Here is an 18,656-nt window from a genome sequence, read left to right on the forward strand (position 1 = left end):
TTTTCCCTCATAAGAGAAGGGAAGGTTCTTGCTGCAGATGCATTTATTTCAATGTACTGATTTCCAGGCGTGGGATATTTTAGAAAAGATTAATTATTTTAGGGGCATGTTGCTTCCTTGTTAAGCAAAAGGAATAAACATTTTAATTGGTGTAAAGATGAATGTATTTTGCATGCAAAAGCACATAAGGCCTCCTAAATTTTACTGTTTTATATCGCAATCACCAAAAACAGAGCTTAATATACTATCAGGGTGACAAATAATGTAACTAATCTCAAGCACTTACAAGAGTGTAGAACAGAGATGGATGTTATGACTCACTGTGGCATACCTGTGCTATCTTCCAAGTGTTTCTGGGTATTAGCAGACCTGACATACTTTATCTGACCTTCTTTTCAAACAGTCTGCTGGTGTTGCTGGGCTGCTGGCTTGGCTGCATCCTTCCTAGAAGGGTCATCCTTCTGAGAAGGAACACTGACCACCCATCTAAATGCCACCACAGATACCATTCTGTGTCTTGCACTGATGGAGGAGAGCCTCATCATGGGCACAGGTTAAGGTGTGTGCTGTTGCTGTGCAATGTGTTGTAGCAGTAATAAGTTGTAATAACAGTTCTCAGCAGATGATTGACTGGACAAAAAAGCAAGTTGCTTTCTGCCAGAGTGGTGAGCACAGTGAGACAGCTATGGAGCAGGACATTCTGCAAGAGATGAGAAGCCAGGAGCCAGGGGTGATGAGAGAGCTGGTAGGGCAAAGACCCCACAGCCCCAAAGGGAAAGTGAGTGGAACAGGTCTTCTGGAGGTAATTGCCTGTACCCAGGAGCCCAGAGCATCAGCCAAAGGAATAATACTGAGGCACAGCCTGAGGTGAAGCCAGAAGCGTGGACTATGGCCTTGTGGGTGAGAAGCCCTGCCAGACTTAGGCTTGGCTGCAGTACAGTTCTAGTAAGGAACAAGGCCAGCAGCCTCACTTAAAAGCCTCTCCTGAGTGATGGGTGAGTAATCCCAAAGAGTTAGCTTGCAACTCTTTCTCACAGCTCTTGAAGGCCAGGCAGCTGGCCACAAACACAGGCAGCCATAGCCCTAAAAGTGGGGTGAAGGTGGTGATGTATGTGAATGCCTTTGTGCAGGTGCAGCACATGTAAGAGAGAGAATCCAAATCTCTCCCTTTCTGCAGCAAAATGCTGTGTGGAGCCCACCATAGTATTTGATTTCACCTCCAAATTTTCATGCTGACATCAGTGTGATTCTGATTCTGTTCTCCAAGTACTGCTGGTAATTCTACCTACTAAAATTAAATGGAATTACTAAGCCTTGATTCTCTACAATGTGCAATGCAAATTTAAAGATGCTTTATTCAATACCAAAGTATTCCTTGGACCAAGGATCCTGTCTTCATCAGAGGAGCACTGAAGCATAGACAGAGCTCACTGTCTGCTATCAGGCGAGGCTGGCAGACTGAAGAATACGCATGGTAGTTTATAGCCAGATTTAAGTCTTCGACCAGCTTACTCTTATATCACCTGGCAAAAGATTCACACCACTGTAAGACACAGAAGCAGAGATACTTTCAGGAAATGAATTTCCATGATGGGTTTGTGTTAACTTTGATTACTTGATCTGTATAGTCTCCTTTCTAACGCTTGTCAGTGCCAATTTATTCAAGAAGATAGGCTGGCTTCGGACTTCATTTTTGTTGATGATATCATAAGAAAAATCGAGTGACAAAAAAATTCAGTACCCTGCTCTGTAACTTGAGGGATGAGTAAATAATAAACTGCCTGTTTTGAATGGTCTTTTTAAATGCAAATATGAGGCTGTCACAAAGACTTGTGAAAATCATGTGCTAATTTTTTTTTTTACTCAGTTTTTTTTTTCTTCTTCTTTTTCTTCTTTTTTTCTTTCTTTCTTTTCACTGAAATCAGTTTAATGAAATAGGAGTTATCAGCCCATCTACTATAGGTTGTATTACCTAAGGACAAGGTATTCCTTGTCAGGATGCTGTTTTTTTTCCCACTGGTGGCAAGTCAGCATGAAACCTGTTATGGGCAGATAATTCAGGCCAAATAATTCATACGTATATATATTCACATTTTTGACATTTCTCATTTTGTTGCACAAAGAGAAATTACAAGAGAGTGAAAATTGAAAGGGTTTCAAGTGCCTGCCTGATAAATGGTAATCTCAAAGTAGCTTCAAACTTACTATATTGTACCAAATTGTACTTGTAATATAACGTACCAAATTAGCATTTTGTTAAATTCAACAGAACTATGTCCTCCTGGCACAGATTCAGAAGACTTTCTTTGATGCAAATCTGTTTAGGACCCCTCTATGTTATCCTATTAAAAACATACCATGCCAGTCTTTTACATGCTCCTTTCTCCTTACATATCTGAGCAAAAAGAAGCTGTGTTTCATGCCCTGGAGATATAAATTTTTTTTCAAAAACCATCATGAATATCTGAGACCTCAGCTTCAAAGATCTGTCCTGATTTCCATTAGCTGTGTGTCTGGATCTTATGTCATCCACACACTGACAACATCACAAGATATCAGAGGCAGGCTGTGAATTTGAAGTTTGGCTCACACTGAACCGCCTCTCGTGTAGTTTTAGCAGGAAGAACTGGGTAACAAAGAGTTATTGAGAATGTGCCTGGGATCACACTTTCAGTAGCTGTGGTACTGTAACCTCCATAGCAGAAGCTGGCAACTTTCCACCCAAGGGGAGGTGTTGACAACCTTCATCAATGGTGATCCATTGCTTCCTCACTAGCCCATAACTAACTCCACTTCTCTTTAGTGACAGGTTCCTCATCTCTATTAGTTACACAGTTGATAAGAGTGGTTATACTGAATTCTAAAATGTTTTACAATTCTGCAAGGTAAAGGAACCTTGTTTTTTCTGCCCTACCATTATAGAAGTCAAAAAGAAATGTAGAAAAAATGAGTTGATGTGCCATAGATCTTTTATCACTGCATTCCTGTGATTTCAGAATTTCTCATTTTTGTTGCCAGCAAGTAAAAAATAACAAGATATTGGTATTGTTGACTTGCCAATGTTTTCTCATCTTCGCAGCTGGAAGAACTGTTAAATGATAAGACTGAAGGGAACTTATTAACACATTCTTACATTGTGTGAATGTGATTAACTGTTTTTTTCCATCTCACCAGCTGTTTCTCATAACCCTAAAAAACCCTTATAAATATAAAGCTTAGAGTGCAAAAGTGTTTGAAAGTATTAGACTGAACATCTTTGAAAGTATTGGGTTTTTGTTTCCACTTACTCTGATTTCCCTACCATCAACTTAGATGCAAGGATTTTTCTTACTTAGCAGTGAGCAGTATGGCCATTCTTCTCCTTCATTCTCATTTAGAGAGCTCTACACAAGGCTACTAGTATATGTTGTACATATTCCTGCTTCAGTCAGTACAAGAATGGTATTAGAGAATACCTGGAAACATATTCAGTCTTGACAAAGTCAATAGGCAAATTTGAAGCTGAGTATCTATGAAGGATTGACTCAAAATTAATGCATAAAGCTGCGGAATTATGAAGGGTTATATGTAACAGCACTCTGCAAGAAAAATAGTCTGGCTTCTATGCCTTTTCTGAAGATAACAGAGTGATTTATTTTCTCTTAGGTTCAAATATCAAACCCAAAGTGGCTATAATTCCTCCTGATAGAATGCATTAATGATATATGACAATTTTCTTTCTATTTGGTGTCTTTTGGTAGGAATTGACAAAGGGTTTAAAAACTTCTGGAGGTAAACTGACAGAGTATGAACAAGCTTAGAGTTTCAGCTACCATGTGCTCCAGAAAGATCTTAGCTCTGGTTCTCACTGAACCTATGTAGGATTTACCTTCTCCGCTCATGTAGTTTCAGAAATAATTAACCAATAATAAGTCTCATGAGGACTCAGAAAGTGAAATGAGATGATTCCCCATTTAGAAAGGAATTTATTGATTCAGGAAGGTAAAATCAACATTGTTTCCTGGATTTAAGAGATCCAACAAAAACTGAATATGTCCTTTAATTTATTCACAGTGTGAGCAAGACGTCTTCTCAGCAGCTAATTCATTCCTGAGATCAAAAAACGGCTGCAACATATACACTTGAGTCTCCATTAAATAGATAAAGTGACTTCCATGGTAGCTGGTGTTTTAAGAAGCAGGTCACAGCAAACAGCTCAGTTTTGCAGGTGTACCCAGTGATTCCTTGAGCAGAATAATTTGGTCTCTTTCTATAAAAGATCTGCCACCATTTATTACTTATCTTACAAGTGTATTGCATTATTTTTGTTAACTTGTATTTCATTGACTTATGGATCACTTTTCTCCAAAGACCTTGAGACTCTACTTCTGCTACCAGGAGAATGGACAAATTCGTGCTTTAAAGAGCTGATTCTATAATGGAGCACTCACTGAGGACTGAACAGCCAGGTGCTGCTGCTCTACCTACCATTACTATGGCATTATTAATTTTACAGAATGCATTAGAGTACATTATTCTCCTGTATTGTCAAAAATAATTATACTGTGGTCATACTCTGAAAACAGATATGTGAGAATGCCATCTTCTTACTCAGCAAAACAATTCCTTGATTCTTGTATTCAGACCTGCCTGTTTTATAGCAGAAATAGATTTTGTATTGCAGTTCAACAAACATCCTATATACATAATATCATTAAAATTGAATGTGTAGAATCCCTCAAGGCCATTTTCAACATGGAAATCGTCAGATCTGGGGTCAGCTGTGTACGTTTTCTTTTTTTTAAAGAAAGCATAGTTGAAAGATCTTAGGTTTGATGAATCTGAAATGAACTCACAGCTTGATTTTATAGGCACTGAAAAGAGAAGGGGAGCTACTCTGGGTTTTAGAAAGCAGCAGTCAGGCTTTCCAGGGCTGGCAGAGCACATCTGTTATTGATAAAGGAAACATGTTCAGTCTGTAAGTAATCAAAATGCAAAAAAACATAGAATCCCGGAATGCTGTTTTACATCGCTTTTTGTTTTGAAAATGCACTGTGAAATTAAGTCATAGATCTTCATTTTATTGTGCAAGAGCCTTGTTTTGGCAGTGCTACTTTCTTAATTGTGTTACTTCATTTCTTTTTTAATTCATATAACCTTATAATTTTCAGTGTTAACTATGGATATAATACAGTTATCCTTATTAGGTTTACAGGCCAACTGCAACTCCAACAAATATGAAAATATATGAAATTTCAGTTTTATAATGAAACATTGTTACGCAATAGTTCATAAATCAGTTTCCCCTTCTAAAAAAAATCATGTGCTGGACAATTTCTTAGAAGCCAATAAACATCATCACCTCAGCTGACATTTCTGCTTAGCCATATGCACTTCAGACATAGAGATGTGACAAAAAGCAATCACAGTCTCTGTGTATCTGTTAACTGTAGAAATCTCATGCAGGAGAGAAAGCAGAATCTGGTTTCACTTGTATCTTTCAAGATGGATATTTTCCTAAATTGCAGTGGCAGGGCAACGCTGTTGTGCATTGCCCTGCCAAGAGCTGAGACAGATGAAGACCTGCTTGCTATGTGAAGATTTGTGACACGTCTTTTTTGCTTGTCCTGGTCTTAGGCTTACCTACAGCTGTTGCTAAGGTTTGGCTTGAATTCTCTTACTCAGTATCCAATTGAGCATCTGTGCTTTGTAGTACACTTGGTTTTCCATACACTAGTCTCTGTATACCTAAGTAACGTTTCTTTTCAGGCCCAAAACCACTTTAGTTTCGAGGTGCTTATTTACTAGATGCCTAACTGACACCAAAATTCAACTGGGAACTGTTATAAGCAAAGATAAGGTTCAAAAACACCTGAGTCACCTGACTTTTTGTAAGTCTATGGATCCCTACAGGATGATGAGTCCCAGAGTCCTGAGGGAACTGGCTGACATAGTTGCCAAGCTACTCTTGATCATGTTTTAAAATCATGGCAGTCAGGTGAAGTTCTGATGACTGGAAAAAAGGGCAATATAGCACCTGTCTTTATGAAGGGCAGAAAGGACAACCTGGGTAATTACCAGCCTTTCAGTACCACTTCAGTACCACCCCAGCTCCAAGGAAGGTCATGGAGCAGATCTTCCCAGAAGCTATGCTAAGGCACATGTAAGAGATAGTATGGGGTAAACAGCATGACTTCATCAAGGACAGTTCCTGCCTGACCAAAATTGTTGCTTTTTATGATGGTGTAACTATGTCAGCGGGCAAGGGAAGAGCCCCTGATATAATCTCCTTGGACTTCAGAAAGGCCTTTGGCATGATCCCCCACAACATCCTTCTCTCAAAATTGTAAAGATAAGGATTTGATGGGTGGACTGTTCAATGGACAAGGAACTGGTTGCAATACTGTGCCCAGAAAGTGGTGGTCAATGGGTCAATGTCCAGATGGAGCTTAATGACAAGAGGTGTCCCTCAGGGATGGGTGGTGTTACTGATACTCTCTGACATCATCACCAATGACACTGACAGTAGGATCAAGTAAACCCTTGGGAAGTTTGCACATGACACCAAGCTATGTGGTGTAGTCAACATGCTGGAGAGATGGGATGCCATCCAGAGAGAGGTGTTCTGCTCCATGGATCATTTTGGTGGCTCTTTTCTGGACACACTCCAACTGGTCCTTGTTTCTCCTGTCCTGAGGACTCCACAACTGGATGCAGTTCTTTAATACTCACCAGCCTATACTTGATTAAGCTCTTTCCAGATCCCAGACCGTATGTTATATGTCATATGTTGTATGCTTTGTGTTATATCTTACATATTACCAATAGTTTAGTGACTGGGCATGGTAACATTTGTTTTTTCCTGTATGATTATCAGAAGCTATGATGTGCTACCTTTAATTAACTGTCAGTGCTGCTGATTGCTTTTTAATGAATAACAAGTTTACAGACGAATACACATTTTCAGACACCCACAAAAGCATCAAACTAAACCACAAACTACATGAAGCAATCAAAAATAACAAGGAAGGGATAAATATTCACAACACTTCTAAAATAACTATGTGAGGTTACTCACACAGCCACCCTTGGCAAATGGCCTGCATAAAAATGCGTGTAAGATGAAGATTGTGAGTGTAAATGGTGCATGTGTGTACTGAATGCACAAAACTGTCTGAAAGATATTTTCCCAAAATTGATCATATCAAAGAGGAAGAAAACCATCAGCTCCCCAAATGGTGGTGTTAAAGGAGAAGAGAGACCATCGGTGGTTTAAACAGTAACCAGGGAAACTCATGAGGGTGTTGAAATAGAAAAGGAGTCAACCTGAAAATAAGTATGAAAGGAGAGTGAAAATAGGTAGTAAGAGGAGACACTTTGGAGGGTAACCAGCAATAATCACACCTGCTAGAAGCTACCCTGACAGCTCTGCAACCTCTGCCTTCATCAGGTGGAACATGTCCTGTGGAGCCCGTGGTCATGGGTAGCGCATGATGTTATGAGGTGAAGCAAGTGATCATCTGGAGGGATGGACCATCCATCTGATGCAGGAGATGTGGTTAATCTGTTGTATTGTTGATACTGATCTTGAATGTGTTGTGGCGAATTATGTATTGTTAACAAATTTGAGTGGTGTATCTGCTTAAATCCTTACTTGGCTTAAATTATGAGAACTAATTGCTTTTCTCCTTCTGTGTACCTTGGAAAGTAAAACAAAAACAATCTTTCCATTGGAAATTGCTGCTTTGCTGATGAGGTGTGTTATTTTCAACTATCTAATGGCTAATTTCCAGTTTATATGAAAATAATGAAACTTGTTCCAGCAAACAGCCATTGATAAAGGAGCAGTAGAATGAGTGTCTGCACCGTTTTTTTTTTTTACTATCATGCAAGAAAGTCATTGTTAGGAGGATGTCCAGGAAAACAAGATGAAGAAACAGTGATCTAAAACTAGTTAGTGATAGTTCAGCAAGCAGGGCATTCAGAGAGTAGGTGTGTCTCTCTCAGGTAAAGCTCTGCAGTGGAAAGATCTGAACTGCTCACTCTAGTCTCCATGATTGTCAACGATCAGTTCTACACCACAAAATGCATCATCAGTCTTTGGTTGCCTGAAACAGGTCAGATGCTTTGGATCTTGGGAGGCTTTGTTCCCTTAACTGTTTTCCTCCATTCATTGCTATGGGAGTCTGGAGTAGGTACTTCGAGAGTGGATGCCTGCATTGTAGATAACTAAGGTGGGATTCTGCTTTCATGTAAGATACCATCTACATCTGGGCATTTACAGACAATTTCAGAGTCTTGGCATCCATTCAAGCAAGCCAAAATCTGTTCAGTGCTGCTGATGAAGCCTGGAAAGTTACTCAGCTGGCCTTATGCAGAACTATTTGTCTTTTGATGGATAGATACACAGTCTGTATTTGCATATATGTCTCCTTTCTGGTATGTGATGCTTATTCTCTCTGGGTTAACTAGCAGTTAGTAACAAAACCAACATAATGAAAAGATAATGAAAAGTAAAGCATTTCAATGTCATTATGATAGTGGAAGTCCCCAGTGTGAGCCTCTTTTTATACTGTAAATTTTTGTCACATTTTATCAGCTGATAAGTAAAAGAGATGAGCACTTAGCACTGACTGTATGCTTAACAGTTTTTGTTTGCTGTGTTAGAGAGAAGTTTGAGAGACACAAAGTGTATCTACCCTCTAATTGAATATTCAAAGACCTTTCCATGTCAGACCCTGGCCAAATATTTGAGTTGCTGAGGTCCAACTCATGTTATTTGTTGTTTACCTTTGGTATAACTTTGTCAAAAGCTGTTAACTTCCTGCGTGAAAGACCTAACCTGTCCATCTGTGAAAGAGAGAAGTAACTGTGGTTTTCTTTGTTTCCTTTCTGTGTTTGGACAGGGCATTCTCAAGGATATATCTGTTGAAATGCATTACAAAGATATTCTTGTCTGGCACCTGGTCTTATAGTAAGTCTGACCACTGCTCCTGAAAGCCAGTGACTTCCATTGCTGAACATGGTGGCTTGGAAAGGTGCATGATGGTTGCATGGCCTGATTGCAGATAAAAGGAACTTGAATGCTATGTAAACATCATAGAATCAAAGAGCCACATAATCCTTTTAGTTGACCATTAAAGGTCATCTAGTCTAACTCCCCTGAAATGAACAGGGACATCCAGAGCTTTCATGCCCTATAAACGTCTATTTTAGAAATACTCAAACATTCTATGTTACAAAGAATTCTGTTAAAACCTTTGTCCTTATAACTAAGAGCAAAAGACATTACTACCATGTTCACCTATCTTACGGAGCATAGTATCTTGTAGTAAGATAAATCTCTCTGAATTGACAAAAGGCTTCAACATGTTTATATTTATCTGGCTGAGCAGAAATTTATTCATTCAAACCTTCACTGTTAATATAGGTAGTACTAGAATTTACTGTGGCAAATTAATCTAACACCAGACAAAGTGATAGGATGAAAAGTTAAATTAGTTTGACTTTCACAGGTTTTCAATCATTTAATAGCAGTTTCAGCAAATACCCCCTTTGAATAAAGGCTGAGGTGTGCACTGTGTGCCAATGCTGACGTGGTTGGAGTTTGAATGCCGCTGACTGGGATTCTGAGAGTTTTCAGAAGTCAGGGATGATCTTGCTCATAGGACTGTAAAGAATTTATAGCAGAATGCACAGTTCCTTTTATTTTTAATTTCCTGTTCAAGACTGAGATGCCAGGAATGCTTTTTAATTGTCATCCAACTCACCATCCTTGTCTTTAAGTTTAGACTAATGGGCTGCACAGAAAAAACTGAGATTATAAACACTTGCAATAATAAAAGAAAAGCAAAAAATAGAATCAGCTAAGACTCTTAAGTAAAAGGCATAAGTAGAAAAGCTGATAGAATGAAGTTGGAAATGATCAAAGAACGAACAAAAACTATAAAAAGGCTGCTTCTTGTCTGAAAAAGACTGCCTTAATGGAAGCTGGTCAGGAGGCTGAATTCACACCAGAAGAGTTTTATCTTTGATTCTTAACAGGTCATATCTATAATGAGAAAAAGAACTGCATTTAGGAAATGAAAGAGATCTAATAAGAGACCTGTTAAATGTAAACCAGACATGGACTCCTGGAAAATATAAACATAAAATTATCAGTGAATTCAGGTCATATGGCAGATGTGATATTTATGCAGCAAACAGGGTTTAATAAGGAGTGAACACATTACCAGTTCCCTCAGAGCCCAAGAGAGGTAAGATGATGTCTGCGAGAAGCCATCAATACATGGTTGCTTCAGTGATGCTCCCAGAGCTGGAGGAAGACCTAACTGGGTTTCCCAGATCATGAGACAGTGCAGAAAAGGCAGAGTTTGCTAGAGACTTTCAACAGGTGATTATGGTTTAAACCAGGAAGAAGTGGATGTAGAGTAATGAAGGAAACCCTGTAAATCCATGCATCGTGTGTGATGAGGAAGGTCTACCAGACTGTCAGTTAATTGATGGAGTTGAAGAGCAAGGCAGTTCATACTCTAAGACGTACAGGAACAAGAAGAGAAAATCAAATGTAGTTTGATTTCACTGGAAGGGAGGAATGACTCAGTAGCTGCATTTGGATGAGAATGAGCTCCTGTCCTACATCAAATAATGGAGCAAATATTGAGGGAGGAAAACCCCACAGGTCTCTGAAAGGTAAGCAGAAACCAGAGAGGACAGTACTGTAGAGTATGCCCATGCAGAGTAGCAGTCTGTATCGTTCCCTCCAGTGCTTTCTCCATAGTACTTCATGGCTCAGTGCACTGTTCCAGGCTCTCCCTTTGTTATTAAGCCTTGGTGCTGCCTCACATCGGCAAATTAGGATGTTAAGCAGTGGTCTTCTGCAAGTATAACATACCTAGTTCTGCTGATAGTTCTGACAGTTTGCACCCATATAATTATGTTTTAGCATGTACTTGGTAGAGTTAGTTAAGAAATATTTCTCTCGTAATTGTCTTGATGGCTACTTTGATTTGGATGAAAACTCCCTGAATTGTAAACAAAGGGTAATAATGAATATTAGTGTACCAACTTGGTGCTTGATTGCTTACTGCTCAGACTAGTATTGAATTCAGACATATTTAATATCTTAGTTACTGATGTGGAGGAAAGAGTAAACAGAGTATTAAAAGAAATCTCATCTTGTCAAGCTGGAACAAGTTGAGCACAGGGGAGACAAGGAACTGGTGAAGTGTTATTAAGGTTGGCTTATGGCTTAATGGTTTTGGGATTAATGGAATGGACCAGTCTTTTCTGATTATACTATGCACATATTCCCTCTGCCCAGGCTTTCACAGGTTCTAATTGGATTCAGACTCTAATGTACTTTGGAGGATAGGGATAACTGTTTCTCTGTATGTTACCAGTGGCTTAACCCACAGACATGTAACTGCGCTTACTTCCTCCAGTGTTACTTAAACTTGACTTAAATATTGAATCTAACACAGCGAGGTCCCCCAGCAATCTCTTTTGTGTCCAAACAACACCACTGGTAAGTATACAGCAATGATTTATGAAAAACTTAAGAAGAAAATAATAATAGTTTTGAACTGGAAAAAGGTGAGACACTGTTTGTGGGTAAGCTCAACTGTGTGACATACGCACAAGCATGCAAATATGTAGATTTGTGCATGAGAGTGAAAGAAAGTAAAACCAACTCCTTTGGATTATTAACAAGCATTGCCAGGATGTCAGGTAAATCTGTATTTCACACACGTATTCTTCAGACAGTCTGTATTTTCCATACATTTGTGTTGATGGTGATGCAGGAAGTTGGTGGTAAATTTGAATATATCCCTACATGGGAGGTTGGGGAATGATATAAACCTTCCCATCTCTCATGTTACATGTCTTACCTTGATGTGTCTGTGAGCAGACAGGTGTGTCTGTCCCCACACTCCTCCCGGGCCATGTTTCCATTGCATGATGCAAAAGACAAAGCTGTCTCAAAGCAACACAAGGTCACCTTCTCTTCTTTTCTACTTGGACCATACACAACGCAAAGGAGGAACAATACAGAGTGGCCTGGTGAAGTGTCTGACATGACATAGTTTTCACAAGTGCTCACTGCAGAAATCTTTGTTTTAGCACACCTTAACTTGTGAGGCTTTATCTTCTGGCTCTTCTTTGGATGAGGAATCTTTACTGAAAACAATATTTGTAGCATTGGACTACACTTGCTGCAGGTACACATTTCTGGGGACCCTACAGAAATTGTGAACCCTGGACTCAACAGCTTTACAGTACCAAAAGAGAGAGGCTAAAAGGAAGAGAAACTGATGTCATCTACCAAGACTTGTGCAAAGTGGTTGATACTGTCCTGCATGATATTCTTGTCCCTAAAATGTAGAGACACGAATTCAATAGAATCACTTGATGTATGCATTCGGAGTTCCAGTCAAAATCTTAAATGTCCAAGTGGAGAACAACAACAAGTGGTGTCCCTCAGGTGTCTGTATCGGGACAAGTATTATTTAATGTCTTTACTGCTGACACAGAGAGTGGGATTGAGTACACCCACAATAAACTTGTGGACAACACCAAGCTAAGTGGTACCAGAGGGAAGGGATGCCATCCAGAGGGACCTTGACAGGCTTGAGAGGTGGGCCAGTACAAATCTTCTGAAGCTCAAAAAGGCCAACTGCAAGGTCCTGCATCTGGGCAGGGGCAATCCCAAGCAAATATACAGGGTGGGTAAGGACTGGTTTGCGAGCATCACTGCTGAGAAGAACTTGAAGTACTGCTGGATGAAAATCACAACATAACATATTAGGATTTAGGATTCAGCTCTGCAAAACTCCAGATCTCTGGGGACACACAGAAAACCAGGATGCAGTGGAATGGAGGTTTAACTGTTCCAGTGGAGAGTTATGAAAGCAAAATAGAAAGTGTCTTAAATAAATTTGAAAATGTTTTCAGAATGCATATTAGAGAATAATACCAAGTGCTGTTGTAAGAGCAAATAATAAATCACCCCAAAGGTGATCCTTCTGGATAAACCCTGGCTTCTAAGAATTCATTTACATCACAAAATGTATTAATATATATTCAAGAACATTTGGTGAAACCACACCATGAAACAAAATCTTTGCTTCTTTGTGCATTTACAACCTATTAAAATTCATGGACATCCTTCTGCACTGAATGAGTTTGTCTTTGAAGTGATTACTTGACAATTCCTTTACTGGGTGTTAGCCCAGAGACACCACTTATTCAGAACTGGACTATCAGATTATGGATGCAGAAATTTCATATGCATCACTGACATGTTTCTTGTATTACATCTGTGGACAGTAGAAGAGTCTCAATAAGCTTAATGCCCTCAAGGGTCCAAGGCTACTGCTTCCACAAGAGTTAACTTATGGTAAGCATACCCCAATATTTTAAGTTTGACTGTTAGTCATTTTATGATACTATATTTTATTAGAATGATGTTATAAAACTTGAATGAAGATGCATCTGATATAGCACCCCATTGTCATTTATGCAAATACCCATATTTTCTATTCTCACATCCTGTTTACACTTACTTCTGGATTGCTGGTTTATATTCCTTTGGGCTGAAAGTTCCCTACCAGTTGTCTGACTAAGAAAACATTATGTTTAATGTTTCTAAGGAAAGAAACAAACACATTCCTAGAAATGAAAACAGGGAAACCACTTCCAGATGTAAGTTCTGAACAATTTAGAGTAGGAAAAAGTAGTGAGTAGTGTCTTCTCTGCACGCTGGCACAGGTTGTCCAGCATTTAGGGAAGGGGAAAAGGGATTATGCCACACCATCCATCCCCATGTCTCCCAGTGTGAGCAGTCATCTGCCTCCTTCTGAGGATCCCATATGTAATCATATTTCCTTCCTTGTGCCTGCATATAGGAGAAGAGACACCTAATTCAAGGCTGAGGGTTTTTTCTGCATAGGAGCCACCCTAAGAAATATAGAAATATAGTTGTCTTTTCTAACAATTAATGCAGAAATGAAGAAATGAAGAGGCCCCAGTGAATGGCAATAGGCCATGCAGTGATGAGAGTATTTTCATAAAGAAAACTGTAAAGGATTGCTGCAACTCTACCTTTGAGCACCAAAACCATTTTATTTTTCATCTTACAGAGGAAGTGTATTGTCCCAGATTGCATTTATTGGCACATCCTTTAAAAGGGACCTTTCACTCTTCATGCTCGTCGGGTAGGCACAGTGAATTTACCAGGACTCAGAAGATACTTGGAGATGCAAGGATTTCATTACTGTTACAAATCCCAAACCCAAAGAAATGCTGCATATTGATGTCAAGATGAGAGGCGTGTGGCTAAGAATACATCTTGTCAGCTCTGATTTTTGTGACATACCCATTCCACTCAAAACTGTCTACAAGCACCCAGGATGAGCAGAGTCTGCCTGCAGAAGTACCTCTCTGCCCTTTTGCTCCCAAGCAGATGTTACTTGTTATCAGCAGAAGGCCTCTGTTGCATACTAAACAAAGCTGGTAGTACTGAACAAAGGGCAGTGGTAAGGATATGCTTTTGAAGTCACTGTTGCGTGGTTTCAATTGAAAAAAAAAACCACACACAACAGTATAATTCCAGTGTGTCATTGCTGACTATTCTGAGTCATTTCCTCCCCACCTCCAGGCTGAATTAATGAATAATGTAATTAGATCCACCTTGTGGCCAACTCACAATCACTGTCCTTAACCAAGATAATGTCATTTTCCTCTTCACAGCTCCGGAGGTCTCCGTATGATGACTACACGTATCTGTGTTGACACCCAGTTTCTCAAAACAGATGTTTTACACGTTTTCAGGGATGTGGTTTCCTGAATGCAAATTAGTTGAAGTGACAACGGAAATGGAAATTGGTGGTATTTGTAGCTCAGATGAAAACATTCACATTTACCAATTGCTCTGTTTCTGGAGCTCTAATCCTGTTACCCATTTTTCCTATCTGATTATATTCTCATTCCAGCATACATTTCTTTTTCACATTAAAAATCAGTAACTTGGGCTTTAAACAGTGGAAAAACTGAACACCAATTATAGCAATTAGAAAAACACTAATTTTGTCTGCTGAGTCTGGTTCTGCTTTCCCTTTAGATGCGTAACTTCCATGGAGGTCAACAGGAGGTCTGCATTCAAACTTGCATTAGGTCCAATTCATGAACAAAAATTAAATTAAGGTTTTTAAATTAAGGTTTCATGAAAAACTGACTTCTTGTTTTCCCAGATGAATGAAATAATTGAACAAAAATTAATCCCAGGTCAATCCGTGACCATGACTATGCTTTTGAAAAAAATCTACTACAGTGGGCTTGAAACTAGATGATCATTATGACCCTTTTCAACCAAGACCATCCTGTCATTCTACGATTTAGATGTTAAAAAGTTATTCCATTTCATATGTACAGGCATGCTTTTAATAACTCCTTTAATTTCAGAAGGACTTAAATATATTCAGAATAGTGCTTGTTTCAGAATTATCATAATCACAGAACCATAGAATCAGCAAGGTTGGAAAAGACCTCCAAAATCATCCAATCCAAACATGCATGTACCACCAATATTTCCCCTCTAAACCATGTCCCTCAGTACAACATCTAAATGTTTCTTGAACATTTGCAGGGATGGTGACTCAATCACTTCCCTGTAATAAAACATTTCAGTTTATACAATGTTTTATTCAACTCAAACAGTGATACGTAGCCTATATTTCTCAGGGAACATGAAGATGAAAAAGAGAAGAAATATCTGCATGGGACTCTGCCACAGGTGTGACTGCTTGTTGGTTAATTCTAGTAAAATTATTGACTACTTCCTGCACATCATTTGTTTCAGGAATACAACAACGAAAATTTGAGTTTTTTTCTTTTCTGCTGAAACCAGTACCTTATACCCTGCTTCCTAAGCGGGTTCATTGTTTTAATCATAGCTACTTTAAATTGCCTTCTGCTCCAGGGGGCTTGTAGAATAAAATAAGATGAACCATGCTGAATAATGATAGGATCTTTTGATGGGAATAATGACCAAAAGACAGTACCTACTGATGAATTTTAAATGGAGTTGAGATAGGAGCATGATATAAGTGAAAATGATCTTGACTGAAGTGATGTGGAGATAGGCAGAGCCCCATCCTTGTGTTTCAGGATGTCCTTTGTAGTGAGGTATCACTCACCTTGAGTACTACTGTAATATAACTTACACGGGGCATCAAAGCTAAAGAAAACTAATCATGTTACTGGGAAAAAAAGGTCAATTAAAGTCATGTTTTAGTATTGTTTTCTCATCTCTTTTCACTTGTAATGTGCAGAGACACAATCTAGTTTGGTACAACTCTCGCAAAACATCTATTGGAAATCAGAGCAAGCAAACTGGTAGTATATGGCAGACTGAACTGGTATCCTACCTGAGAAACCAGGTTGTGTTGGAACACCAAAAATCACTCCAGCACTTGTAGGAATGGTGCTAATTTCAGGCCAATGATAATCAGGGTTCCAGCTATGATGGTGGTCTCCTTCACACTCTTGGAGCCATCATTTCCTGCGCTTTCTATGTGTTGAACTAGAACAACTTCTGCTTTCAGCAGGGCTTTTAAAACATTATGAGATGAGGTACTCATTTGCACACCTACTTAAGTATTTGTGGGTTTTTTAGTGTAAAACTTCTTTGCTTTTTGCTTTTCTCTTTACTGGGATCTGTCTTTGGGGAAACAAAGCAAAAGAGAAGATTCCAGCCCTCGAAGACTCTCCCAGCAGTTACTTTAAGAGGACATCTATTTAAATTATGACATCGGAGAGGGCAGAGGCAGAGCTTTGCCTTTTTGATATCAATTTTGAACAACTCTGGATGATGGAAGCTAGACAGACACAAGCTGAGCAAAGACATTTATTGGCAAGTCCATCTGAATATTGTAGTAACTATTTTTTCCACTTTTTTTCTCAGTAACCACACTTGTATCATGAAACTGCAATCATTTTTGTAATGCAAAATCTTGCAAAGCTGTTTTTTTCCTGGCTCACTTCTACTTTGGAGGAAGTACTCTGACTCTAGTACCTAGCTAATTGCTTTTGATGTTGCTGAAGTTCACGTTGCTGTATCTGGTATCCTTCATCACAGCAGCCTACATTTCCACTTAATGAATACTGATGAGATAGATGCTGGAAAGTGCCTTTGGTCAAAGAGCTTGTCTTGTTCAGAATTCTCAGTAGATCCAAGCAATTATAAATCTGTCAACCCAATCTTCTTTAACTCCAGCGTGAGACACGGTGTTTTCTAATTCAATGGAGAGTTTACTGCTATGTTGTTCTGAAGGGTTTTCTGCAGAGTGGGACTGGTTATATTACAAACCACTGCCAGGTCCCATGTCAACACGTACTTGTGGCTTGAGATAGAGACTAGTTTCAGAGTGCATCAATAAATAACATTTTTATTTACTTTTAATAGTCTTTATTATATGGAAAACAAAGTTCTGCTTCATAGATGAAAAATAAACCAAACACACAAAACAACAGAGATTCAACAGGAGATGGCAGATGGCAGCATCCTTTGGTCTGTAACACCTGACCCTATACTGCAGTCACAGCAAAACACTGTCGTTGGGCTGACGGATGTGTACTGCAGGTGCAGATATGACAGGAGGATGTGGCATTTCTCTTGTCACTAGTTGTGTGTCTCCAGAAATTGTGTCTGCCTGCGTGTAATGCATCTAACCCAGCCTTTAACCTTTGTCTGAGGTCAGACTTTGGTCTTACCCTTTTTCCCTGAAGGGCTGAAATTGCATATCTGGCCATTTCTTTGTCAATATAACTGGGGGTTATAATCAGGAATAGCGTGCTTGGAAATTCCACAAATACAGAATCATCACAGAATTATAGAATCACAGAACAGCCTGAGTTGGAAAGGACCACAACGATCATCCTGTTCCAACCTCCCTGCTATGTGCAGGGTCACCAACCACCAGACCAGGCTGCCCAGAGCCACATCCAGCCTGGCCTTGAATGCCTCCAGGGATGGGGCATCCACAACCAACCTGGGCAACCTGTTCCAGTGCATCACCACCCTCTGAGTGAAAAACTTCCTCCTAATATCTAACCTAAACCTTCCCTGCCTCAGTTTAAAACCATTCCCCCTTATTTTATCACTATCAACCTATGTAAACAGTTGTATAGAGAAGTTAAGGAATGAAAATAATCCCTGCAGAAATACAATAGACATTTACTTACTTAGGGGTTATTTTCCAAACAAAACCTCTTAAAGCATAGAAGTAATTATGCATAACATAAGAGTAAATAACCATTATAAGAGTGGGATATATTGAATATGAAGCAGCTTATATGCAGCTTAGATGCTTTTCTGTCCCTGCTGCCCATGTCTCTCTGGAGTGCTCCTTTTCTACTTTGTTTCTGTCTCAGACATTACTCTGCATATTTTTCAGGCTGCATCTCATTTTGCTTCCAGCCACGCTTCTGTTGGCATTATTTCTCTGCCCTGCCAGGTGTTTGCAGCTCAGCCTGGTTTAGTATCATCTGTGAGTCTCAGTGTTTGCTTCCACCTTCTGAATCCTGATGAAGCTGTTAGGTTGAAGGGGCCAGCAAGGATTTAATCCATTTTATAAGATTGGCATAGAAAGGACATTTCTGAAACAACCACCTGAAGC

General features: G+C 39.3%; 1 protein-coding gene across 1 annotated transcript in view; it reads right to left on the reverse strand.

Moving 5' to 3' along the window:
- The window catches only part of RFXAP (regulatory factor X associated protein), a 36,468-nt gene extending 24,542 nt beyond the window's left edge, over positions 1-11,926 (reverse strand). Inside the window, exon 1 of the mRNA XM_085538401.1 lies at positions 11,871-11,926. Coding sequence (XP_085394527.1) covers positions 11,871-11,926 — 56 coding nt within the window. The remainder of the gene's footprint in view (positions 1-11,870) is intronic.
- Between the last annotated feature and the right edge of the window lie 6,730 nt (positions 11,927-18,656).

This window comes from Coturnix japonica, chromosome 1 (assembly GCF_054131305.1).
Source record: "Coturnix japonica strain WE chromosome 1, WE-NBRP24, whole genome shotgun sequence".
Taxonomy (NCBI): Eukaryota; Metazoa; Chordata; class Aves; order Galliformes; family Phasianidae; genus Coturnix; species Coturnix japonica.